Raw genomic sequence first — 12188 nt, 5'->3', positions numbered from 1 at the left:
TTCCTGCTGCACTTTGATCCATCTGTGTTGTTAAGTGACATTTAAAGTCACAATTTAAGATAACTTGTTATTGACCTCGGGGAGACAAGCTGACTTCTTTAATAGCAGAACATTTTACCTGAAGTCAGATATTACAACAGTAAACAACTGCCTAAAGTCACCCTTTTTCTATCCCCTTTCATTAGGCTGCTTCCCTAAAGGATAAGTGGGGTTTGGGTTACAAACCAAGTTACAGCCGATCAAAAACCATTTCAGCTTCTGGAAGACCACCTCTTAAGCGAATGGAAAGGGCAAGGTAATATATTTCAACCAATGAAACAAGTAATAAAATTGCTGACTCTTTTGCCAAAGGTCACTACTTATTTATTGTGTTCTAATTGGGGAAATTACAAAATTAAGGTAATAAATGGACCTTATTAGTAAAACTAGTAATAGTGGATACTGTCAAACTAAGAAGTTTGAGGAATCCCTCTATCTCATTTATACTCTACTTTTATATTATAAAAGTCATTGTGTGCTTTTTAGTAATGAAGTACACTGCTATTTAGACAAGTTTATGCATAAACTTATAGACTATCCAAAGAAATGAATATTTGCATGTTAGTAGCTGCAGCTCTAAATTTGTCATTTTAGAAAAAGTGTGATTATACACACATTTAACATATGAAAAATGGAAATTTTACTTATTATTGAAGAAAAATATAGTTTTACTAGTAAATGAACACTAAAGTAAGTATAAATTCTTTTTTATAAGGCTTAATTTTAGGAAATCTTGTGTTAAAGCAATGAACTTTTTTTTTATGAGATGCTAAAGGTTAAGAAATGGAATACCAAAAGTTCAATCCTTGGATAAGGTAAATATTTAGAAATAAAGTGTTAATGTCATTAATCAGACTTTTATAAAGTCCAGGGGGTTTTTTTGAACATGAATATTAATGTTTTATAACTTTATATTTTATTATAGTTCTCGAGTAGGTGAAACTGAGGAGCTCCCAGAAATCCGGGTGGATGCAGCATCTCCTGGACCCAGAGTCACTTTCAATGTCCAAGATACAGTAAGAGAGATACTATTTGTTAGAGATACACAGTGCTAAATAATTTTTAGTAATTACAAAATTATAGTAGTTACACAGTTTAGAAATAGCAGTTCCTACTTACAGTGAAAGTGTGGATTGTGATGGTTGAGGTGTCTGTACGTTGCCAAATAGCAGAGCACTATTGTGAGCCATGCAGCAGGTGTTAGTGTTTTGCATGTAGAATAAAGACTCCGTACTGCTTGTAGGTAGAAACATTTTGTTGAATAATTTTTCTTTCAAGTTCGACTCTGCATTAAACTGGGTATTTTACAGAAATGTAAATGTGGAATGTTTTTACTTAATGTATTTTATTGTTTATGTATTTTTGTTCAGAATATATAGAGATAATATCAGAAACTAGTAGTAAAAAAGGTCAGCGTCAAAGTTGTATTCTAATTTTATAGCATGTTAAAATTAATGTTAAAATGTTTGTTGTTTTTTGTTTACTTTTAAATCATTGTTTTATTTATTTTTCATTAATTTTTATAAATTTTCTTACTATTTTAATTAAGTTGCAAAAAACGGTATGGGGAAGTACACCACAGTCCAGCTGTCCTGGGGAAGGGTATTTTCAGGTACTTTTTAAGAACAACATAAATTTTGCTTTAAAACTAATTAACCACTCTGAAAATCTGCTTTCAAAATGTCTTCCACTCATTTCATACTAAACTCAGACCTTGAAGATATTTTACATAAAGGTTTAAGATTGTTTCAATTCTTTTTAATCATTTATATTTCCTAAGCTTTTTCATGAATATATTTTACTTCTATACTCACTTATAATTTAATAGTAATTATTTAATCTCCAAAATTAAAGAAGGACTAAATCAGCACACCAGATTGACTCAACAAAATCATAAACAAAAACTGCAATATATTAGTTATTTGCTAATCCCGAAGTGAATCTTTTTCCCTACACTCAAATACAAAATGAATCTTTTCTTTAAGAAAAAATTAGTTACCTAATTCAAACTAGAATCAAACCTATCTCAGAACAACAAATTAATCATTGAGTGTTATTTGAGTCACTAGTATAAAAAAGCATGTATAAAAGCAATCTATTAAAAATTATGTTCAAAACAGTGTGGAAAATGTGCTACACAATCACTTGTAAGTTGAGTTATAACACCTTTATAAGCTACATATTTTCCCTAAATATGTTATAAAAGTAAAATTTAATTTTAAAATTGTATCTGTATAATAGGTATATAAATCATTGTCTAGAAATTTTCTGTCAAGTTACATTTAAAAATTGGAACTTATTCCACATTTGTTTCCCATTGCCCACTCTTTTAAGATAGTCTCAATATATATCCCGTAGTTACACTGAATTTAGTCAAGCCGAATTTTGTTTTAGAAGTATGTGGTTGTAATAGAGTGAGCTTGACAGACATGTCCTTTTCTCTAAAAATGAACTTGGAAATACTGTCCTTTACATTGAATTGAATGGATTCTACTAATTGATTTTTTTCCTGTATTTTTAAAATGGAGATAATTGACATATAACATTATTTTCAGGTATACAACATAATTATTTGATATATGTATATACTGTGAAATGATTGAGTTATTCTTAAAGGCATTAATATTTGAATGATTCAAGTCCGATTTTTAAATAGCAGTATATGCTGTTTATAAAAAATAGTGTATAAAAATCGTGAATTACAGAATAGATCATTAAGGCATGGTTAAATAGAAAATAAATATAAACAAAGGGATATTTATCTACATAAACTCTTACCACAGCTTTAAAAGTTGAAGATTTTCTGATAAAATCTGACTTACTCACTAAATGATATGTTATTTTTTAAAAAGTGAAGAAAATCTAGATTCTGCAAATGTTTGAAATTTTGATTATAGGATTTCACTATGTATCTTATAGCAATATCAATGTACCTTGCACATTACACTTTACAAAGGCTTATCACATTCCCTCAAAGGATATGTGAGCAAATCTCAAAACTGGGAATCAAAATAAGGTCATAGAAGTTTTGTTTGTTTGTTTCTGACCTACTTAAATGCAGTGGTCTCCTGATACAATCCTCAGTGAGTGACGTTGTATTTATTATACAAAGTATTTCCCTTAAAATACAGAATTCTTAAGTTTGATTGATTGCTATTTAATTATATAACTATTTACACATCTTTCTTCAGCTCATTAGGGGCCCATTTTAAAAAGATGTATCCACAGAAAGTATTCTGGAAGCACAAAGTACATTCTGTACTGACACTTGCATCCTCTTCCATCATTAATTGCTCTCTTGCCCTTCTAATTTAAAGTTAATCACATTGTTTCTTTTGTCTCCACAGCGTGATTAACCCATGCTTTAAAGAATTACAGTATGTACTAATTAACATGATGATATATGCTTATATAAAGTAAAATTTCACTCTGATTTTTAGTGAGTCAGTGGTATGACTTTCTGTGGTTTGAACTTCTGCTTCCTTCTTTGGTGTACCATTTCATATGTTTGTAAAGCTGATCTTTCAGTTCAGAGTGAGGAAATTCAATTTTGAGAGAAATTTTAGATGCTTAAATGTATATTTTTTCTTTCTCTTTTTTTTTAAGAGAAAAGAGGTTTATAATGTGAACCTGATTCATATTTTTTCTCTTTATCAGTTTCCAGAGGAGACAGAACTGGACCTTTTGTCAGTAACCATTGAAGGTCCATCCCATTACTCCTCAAATAGTGAAGGATCATATTCCGTGTTCAGTTCTCCCAAAACTCCAGGAGGCCTTTCACCAGGCATTTCTTTCCAACCTGAGGAGGGCCGACGGGATGACAGTTTGTCTTCTACCAGTGAAGATTCTGAGAAGGATGAAAAGGATGAAGACCATGAGAGGGAAAGGTTCTATATTTACAGGAAACCCTCGTGAGTAGCTTTAAGATCCTTAGGCAGTATTTTAGAATCTAGAACTGAGCTTAAAGCATTATATAACTTAATTTTTACAGAAAAATATCTTAACGTGCCTACCCAGAGTGAGACTAGGAGACATATCCATGGTTTACTAATATAATTTAGTTCCATATGGCATTATTTTTTTCTTTCCCTGTCTTTATATCTTTTAATAAAATCTAGAAAGTAGCATTTTAAATTTTACAATTTGCAAAAATGAAATCTCCTCCAAGTTGTAGAATGTAGGTCATATGCTGATATTCAGACACCTTAATATCAGTGCTTGTGCCTGTGTCCTGAGCACTGAGAACATTGCCTGACACAGGATAGTTACTCAGTACATAGTTGTTGAATAAAATGTGACTCCATTAAACTTAAGAAAAACTTCAATTAGTAAGAGCCAGTTGGGTAATTTGTGTGAATTTATAAAATAGTGAAATTTATTTACAGACTACTGTTCACATAACATGTTGGAAAAGTTTGTTGAAAACTCTTCCCAGTTTACTACAATGTAATCATCAGTTGTTCTTTCTCTAGACATACATCTCGTAAAAAAGCAACAGGCTTTGCTGCTGTTCATCAGCTATTTACAGAACGCTGGCCAACAGCCCCAGCCAACAGAAGTCTTAGTGGCACAGCTACAGAGAGAAATATTGACTTTGAACTTGATATACGAGTTGAAATTGATAGTGGAAAATGTGTGCTCCACCCAACCACCCTTCTACAAGAACATGATGATATAAGCTTGAGAAGGTAAGATATTGGTCAGAAAGGTGTACAAGTAACTTCATTTGTTAGAACTATTTATATATCATTAATTGTAACAAACATTTCCCACCACATCCCAAAATGCAGATTTAAAGAGTATATTTTATTATAATTAGCATGTTTGAGTGTTTATTTGTATAACATACTGTTTTCTTTAAACAAGTGTATAATATTTTCTGGTGACTAGAAATGGATGTCTGATTTAGATTCTAGCAAATTTGTTAATTAAAATAGTTATATCCTTGGAATTCTTTAAATAAGCATGAATTTCTCAGTCTCTGTCATCAGTGCACATTTCTGTTTCAAAGAACAGTACAATACTTAAAGATATCGTGTTATATTGAAAGTTTGATGACATAAAGAAATAAGAAAGATTGGGAAACAGCTCTACAAAGAGACCTCAGTAAACTGGAATGTTGTTCAGGCTGTAACTGCAGCTTTACCATTTGTTTCCATCATTGAAGAAACAGTGGTATAAACAGGTGTAGGGTTAGATTATTTTGTTCTTTGAATTTCTGTTTTGCTTTTCCTTCCTAATCTAAAAAAGAATTATAGGAAAACAGTAATACTAATAATTGAGTGAATGAGTAAGGAGTGGGTGGAAATGTAGATAAAACAAGTAGGCAGAATGCTGACAAATGCTGAAGCTGGGAGATGGACCCATGGGAGTTCATTCTGCTGTTCCATTTACTTTCTGTATGTTCGAAATTTTCTATAATAAAAGATTTTTAAATGTCTCTTTGTCTAATGAAGCTTTTTATAAAATGAGAAGATAAAAAGGCACTCTAAACAGTTAAATTCTTACAAACGTAATAGTGGTGATAAAAAGAACGACTGTTAATTTATATTTGGTTGAACCGCAGTAAACCAAACTAAATTGCTGGCACTCAGCTATATTTACCTATGTAAAGGGCAGTTTCATTTGGTTCAACCTTATGTGTTCATGTGAAACAAGTTGTGATCTCGGGAAAGAATAACTGCGTTGTGTAGTTGTGGAACATACAACATAAACCTCATCCATGCAAGGATTAACCAGTTTCACTAGAGATGCTGATGAGCTTCACTTTTTCAACCTTATTAATGAAGGATTACATTTCACTTCCTATATAAAGTTTGCTTTTAAACAAAATAAAAGGAAATAAATGTCTTTCAAAAAGATAAAACGTTTTTCTATTTATAGGAGTTATGATAGAAGTTCCAGGAGTTTAGATCAAGATTCTCCTTCGAAAAAGAAGAAGTTTCAAACTAATTATGCTTCCACCACGCATTTAATGACTGGCAAGAAAGTGCCATCATCTCTACAAACAAAGCCTAGTGACTTAGAAACAACAGTATTTTACATTCCTGGAGTTGATGTAAAGGTAAAAACCTAAATGTCTAGGATTAGGGATTAGATTATTAGTAGCCATGTTTATTTTCTATCATATATATTCTTCCTTTACCAATTATATTAAAATGAGGCCTTCTGAAGTTTTTCTCTAATATAGCCATATTCTGAACATGAGACCTTCTAAACTTGCAGGTTGCCCCTTTTTCCACGGAATTTTGACAGAAAAGTTAATTTTCTTTTTTAAACATTGATATTCACAATGTATTTGCTAAACCTTGCCTACTGCAACTCTTTTAGATTCTAGAATTATTAAGCTAGGATGTTAAGCTAGAAAGAACTTAAAATATTATCTGGGATGACCCTTTTTAACTTTAAAAAAGATAAAGCTAATAAGGAACTTGCTGGGATCACAAAGCTAACTCGTAAAATCTTCTGGCTCCTGAACCAGTGTTCTTTCTGCCACATTTTTGTACATTTCTTGGTTTCCCTCATCTGCATAATTTTAATTTTGAAAGTTTATTCGTTTCAATACAGTTGCATTATAATTCCAAGACTCTAAAGACCGAATCACCTAATGCCTCCAGAGGATCTTCCTTGCCAAGAACACTGTCTAAAGAGTCCAAGCTGTACGGTGTGAAAGATAGTGCGACATCTCCTCCTCCTCCTTTACCTTGCACTGCCCAGAGCAAGACTCACACCTTACTTCCCCCCCAGCCCCCGCCTATTCCCTCAGGTATTTACGGAAATTATACTTTATTTTAATTTTTTTCATAAATTAAGTTTTAGTCATCACCTACTTGCTCTTTTGAGACTTTCTTTCAAATTCACGTTTAAGAAGAAAGGACTTAGACTGTCTATCAGTAACAACTGTACAAAGTTCATATGTGGAAGTGTTGGCCAACTACTTTTGCCTAGTTCTCAAACTGATATTACTTAGAATATCAGTTGTTAAAATAAACTTAATATACTTAAAGTTTACTTAATTTTTTAGATCTATATATATTTAGAAAAGTCTTAATGTAGTTCAAATCTGGGAGCTTATGATCTAGATGGAAACATCAAAGTTATATCTGGGAGCTTATGATCTAGATGGAAACATCAAAGTTATACATTTAAGACAGAGTACACTGGATTTAACCACATTTATTAATTATCTATTACTGCATAACAAATTATCCCAAATTTAGTGGCTTATAATCTCAAACACACCTTCTGTGGATCAGAAATTCAGGAGCAGTTTGGCAGGGTGAATCTAACTTCACAGTCTTTTATGAAGCTACAGTCAGGGTGTTGGCTAGGGCTGCAGTCATCCAAATGCCTGACTGGGTCTGGAAATCTGCTTCCATTGTATCCCATTCACATGGCTGGCAAGCTGGTGCTTTAGTTTCTCCCCACATGGGTCTCTCCACTGGGGTCCCTGAGTGTTCTCAGGACATGGCAGCTGACATTCCCTCAAAAGGAGTGATCCAAAAGAGAATATGGCTGAAGCTGCAATATCTTTTATGGCTTAGTCTCAGAAGTCATGTAACATCACTTCCACAATATCTAATTGATCATACAGGTGAGCCTTATTCAGTGTGGGAGGGAACTACACAAGGGCGTGAATACCAGGAGGAAAGGACTATTGGAAGTTATCTTGGAATCTGGCTACTATACCATGTGAATAATACCTTATATATATAAAATAGAATATCCAAAAAAGGGAATATTGGACTGGACAAGAATTATTTGAAAAAGCTTCATTTGAGAGAGGGAACTTGATAAATCTTTTAAAGTAGCCAGTAATCGTGATAATAATGCCTAACATTTTTAGATCACTTTTATATATTTTTTTATATTTTTTAATTTATGTTTGGCTGTGTTGGGTCTTTTTTATTTTTGTTTGTTTGTTTTTTTGTGGTACGCGGGCCTCTCACTGTTGTGGCCTCTCCCGTTGCGAAGCACAGGCTCCGGAGGTGCAGGCTCAGTGGCCATGGCTCACGGGCCCAGCCGCTCCGCGGCATGTGGGATCTTCCCGGACCGGAGCACAAACCCGTGTCCCCTGCATCAGCAGGCGGACTCTCAACCACTGCGCCACCAGGGAAGCCCATGGTCTTTTTTATTTTTTATTTTGGCTGGTTTTGGTATCAGGGTGATGGTGGCCTCATACAATGAGTTTGGGAGTGTTGCTTCCTCTGCAGTATTTTGGAAGAGTTTGTGAAGGATGGGTGTTAGCTCTTCTCTAAATGTTTGATAGAATTCACCTGTGAAGCCATCTGGTCCTGGACTTTTGTTTGTTGGAAGATTTTTAATCACAGTTTCAATTTCATTACTTGTGATTGGTCTGTTCATATTTTCTATTTCTTCCTGGTTCAGTCTTGGAAGGTTATACCTTTCTAAGAATTTGTCCATTTCTTCCAGGTTGTCCATTTTATTGGCATAGAGTTGCTTGTAGTAGTCTCTTAGGATGCTTTGTATTTCTGCGGTGTCTGTTGTAACTTCTCCTTTTTCATTTCTAATTTTATTGATTTGAGTCCTCTCCCTCTTTTTCTTGATGAGTCTGGCTAATGGTTTATCAATTTTGTTTATCTTCTCAAAGAACCAGCTTTTAGTTTTATTGATCTTTGCTATTGTTTTCTTTGTTTCTATTTCATTTATTTCTGCTCTGATCTTTATGATTTCTTTCCTTCTGCTAACTTTGGGTTTTGTTTGTTCTTCTTTCTCTAGTTCCTTTAGGTGTAAGGTTAGATTGTTTGTTTGAGATTTTTCTTGTTTCTTGAGGTAGGCTTGTATCGCTATAAACTTCCCTCTTAGAACTGCTTTTGCTGCATCTCATAGGTTTTGGATCGTCGTGTTTTCATTGTCATTTGTTTCTAGATATTTTTTGATTTCCTCTTTGATTTCTTCAGTGATCTCTTGGTTATTCAGTAACATATTGTTTAGCCTCCATGTGTTTGTGTTTTTTACATTTTTTTCCCTGTAATTCATTTCTACTCTCATAGCGTTGTGGTCAGAAAAGATGCTTGATATGATTTTAATTTTCTTAAATTTACTGAGGCTTGATTTGTGACCCAAGATGTGATCTAACTTGGAGAATGTTCCGTGCACATTTGAGAAGAAAGTGTAATCTGCTGTTTTTGGATGGAATGTCCTATAAATATCAATTAAATCTATCTGGTCTATCATGTCATTTAAAGCTTGGGTTTCCTTATTAATTTTCTGTTTGGATGATCTGTCCATTGGTGTAAGTGAGGTGTTAAAGTCCCCCACTATTATTGTGTTACTGTTGATTTCCACTTTTATAGCTGTTATCAGTTGCCTTATGTATTGAGGTGCTCCTATGTTGGGTGCATATATAATTGTTATATCTTCTTCTTGGATTGATACCCTGATCATTATGTAGTGTCCTTCCTTGTCTCTTGTAACATTCTTTATTTTAAAGTCTATTTTATCTGATATGAGTATTGCTACTCCAGCTTTCTTTTGATTTCCATTTGCATGGAATATGTTTTTCCATCCCCTCACTTTCAGTCTGAATGTGTCCCTAGGTCTGAAGTGGGTCTCTTGTAGACAGCATATATATGGGTCTTGTTTTTGTATCCATTCAGCAAGCCTGTGTCTTTTGGTTGGAGCATTTAATCCATTCACGTTTAGGGTAATTATTGATATGTAGGTTCCTATTACCATTTTCTAATTGTTTGGGGTTTGTTTTTGTAGGTCCTTTCTTCTCATGTGTTTCCCACTTAGAGAAGTTCCTTTAGCATTTGTTGTAGAGCTAGTTTGGTGGTGCTGAATTCTCTTAGCTTTTGCTTGTCTGTAAAGCTTTTGATTTCTCCATCGAATCTGAATGAGATCCTTGCTGGGTAGAGTAATCTTGGTTGTAGGTTTTTCTGTTTCATCACTTTAAGCATATCATGCCACTCCCTTCTGGCTTGTAGAGTTTCTGCTGAGAAATCAGCTGTTAACCTTATGGGAGTTCCCTTGTATGTTATTTGTTGTTTTTCCCTTGCTGCTTTTAATAATTCTTCTTTGTCTTTAATTTTTGCCAATTTGATTACTATGTGTCTCGACGTGTTTCTCCTTGGGTTTATCCTGTATGGGACTGTCTGTGCTTCCTGGATTTGGGAGGCTATTTCCTTTCCCATGTTAGGGAAGTTTTCGACTATAATCTCTTCACATATTTTCTCGGGTCCTTTCTCTCTTCTCCTTCTGGGACCCCTGTAATGTGAATGGTGTTGCGTTTAATGTCCCAGAGGTCTCTTAGGCTGTCTTCATTTCTTTTCATTCTTTTTTCTTTATTCTGTTCTGCAGCAGTGAATGCCACCATTCTGTCTTCCAGGTCACTTATCTGTTCTTCTGCCTCAGTTATTCTGCTATTGATTCCTTCTAGTGTAGTTTTCATTTCAGTTGTTGTATTGTTCATCTCTGTTTGTTTGTTCTTTAATTCTTCTAGGTATTTGTCAAACATTTCTTGCATCTTCTCGATCTTTGCCTCCATTCTTTTTCTGAGGTCCTGGATCATCTTCACTATCATTATTCTGAATTCTTTTTCTGGAAGGTTGCCTGTCTCCACTTCATTTAGTTGTTTTTCTGGGGTTTTGTCTTGTTCTTTCATCTGGTACATAGCCCCTCTGCCTTTTCATCTTGTCTGTCTTTCTGTGAATGTGGTTTTTGTTCTACAGGCTGCAGGATTGTAGTTCTTCTTGCTTCTGCTCTCTCTGCGTTGGGTCTTAGTTGTGGCACACGGGATCTTTCGTCACGAGGCATGGGCTTGTCTCTAGTTGTGGCGCACGGGCTCAGTAGTTGCAGTGTGTGGGCTTAGTTGCCCCGCAGCACGTGGGATCTTAGTTCCCTCACCAGGGATCGAAGCCATATCCCCTACATTGGAAGGCAGATTCTTTACCAGTGGACCACTGGGGAAGTCCCTAGATCACTTTTAAATTGACAAGACACATGTATGTCCATTAAGTGCAAGGCAGATATTATCAACATTGTCCCCATTTTATATATGAAATTTAAAGCTCACAGAAGTTGCATTTCTTTCCTATGTTTACAAGCTAATACATGCTGGAGTTGGAAACTTAAGCCAAAGTTAGCTAAATATTAGTTAGCTATTATAATCATTCTACTGATGTGGAAATATTTAGTCAGGTAGAAGGAAAGAGAGATGCAGCCCATGTAAGGAGGCATTATAAATGCACACAAGGTAAGAACAGCAAGAACACAGGAAAACCTAAAAACAATGATGTTTTCCCTCAACTTGCCACAGAATATCATTAGTCAAAATTCTCTACATCTTACTCCTTAAGTGGACAAAATAATACTAAATGAGAGATTAAATGCTAAAATAATACTAATGAGAGAGTTAGCAAAGTATAAACTTGAAAAACTGAACCAAAATTTGTTACCTAGAGCAAATAGGAATAACTGTTGTACTTTTATATACATCATTGATTATCTTTGTATTCTAACAATAATTTATGATTTCTTTCAACCTATTTTTATTGCATTCTTGTATGGTTTTAAATATAAGGTGCTTCATGTGATTAAACTGTCATATAATTCTCATTTCTCACAAAATTATTATATGTTTTATGGAAACTATTAAATTCACTTCACACCCTTAAATGTTCTAGCCAAAGGAAAAGGAAGTGGAGGAGTAAAAACAGCCAAGTTATATGCCTGGGTAGCACTTCAGTCACTGCCAGAAGAAATGGTTATTAGTCCCTGCCTATTAGACTTTCTGGAAAAGGCTCTGGAAACTATCCCAATTACACCAGTTGAAAGGAACTATACAAGTGAGTGTCCTCTTTATATACTTATTTGCCCATCACATGTGCTTTGGGGTCCTATTACTTAGAAGGATTTCTTAATGCTATTATATATTCAGTGATAAATGTAAAGGAATTATAGAACTGAAGAAGAACTTGAGAGACCATCTGGTGGGGTTTTACGATTCTTCCACGGCCGCAGCTAGTGACAAAATTAACATTTTTAGGTCCTATGTTAGTGTGTCTCTTGGACTGGAAACTCCTTGAGGGCAAAGGCATAATTACTTTTTTCTTTGTTCGTTGTTTGGTATAGCAGCAGGGAATCAGAGTTTGGAGGAATGAGTAAGAGGTTTGAATAGGGAAAGA

At 34.3% G+C, this 12188-nt stretch overlaps 1 protein-coding gene across 1 annotated transcript in view; it reads left to right on the top strand.

Moving 5' to 3' along the window:
• BLTP1 (bridge-like lipid transfer protein family member 1) overlaps positions 1-12188 on the top strand; it is a 201312-nt gene that overhangs the window by 165033 nt on the left and 24091 nt on the right. Inside the window, exons 62-68 of the mRNA XM_007464834.1 lie at positions 186-295; positions 965-1055; positions 3697-3950; positions 4512-4727; positions 5923-6103; positions 6607-6805; positions 11688-11849. Coding sequence (XP_007464896.1) covers positions 186-295; positions 965-1055; positions 3697-3950; positions 4512-4727; positions 5923-6103; positions 6607-6805; positions 11688-11849 — 1213 coding nt within the window. The remainder of the gene's footprint in view (positions 1-185; positions 296-964; positions 1056-3696; positions 3951-4511; positions 4728-5922; positions 6104-6606; positions 6806-11687; positions 11850-12188) is intronic.

Source organism: Lipotes vexillifer, unplaced genomic scaffold, assembly GCF_000442215.2.
Source record: "Lipotes vexillifer unplaced genomic scaffold, Lipotes_vexillifer_v1.1 scaffold231, whole genome shotgun sequence".
Lineage (NCBI taxonomy): Eukaryota > Metazoa > Chordata > Mammalia > Artiodactyla > Lipotidae > Lipotes > Lipotes vexillifer.
The sequence above is the reverse complement of the archived record's forward strand: the minus strand, read 5'-3'. Positions and strand labels throughout refer to the sequence as shown.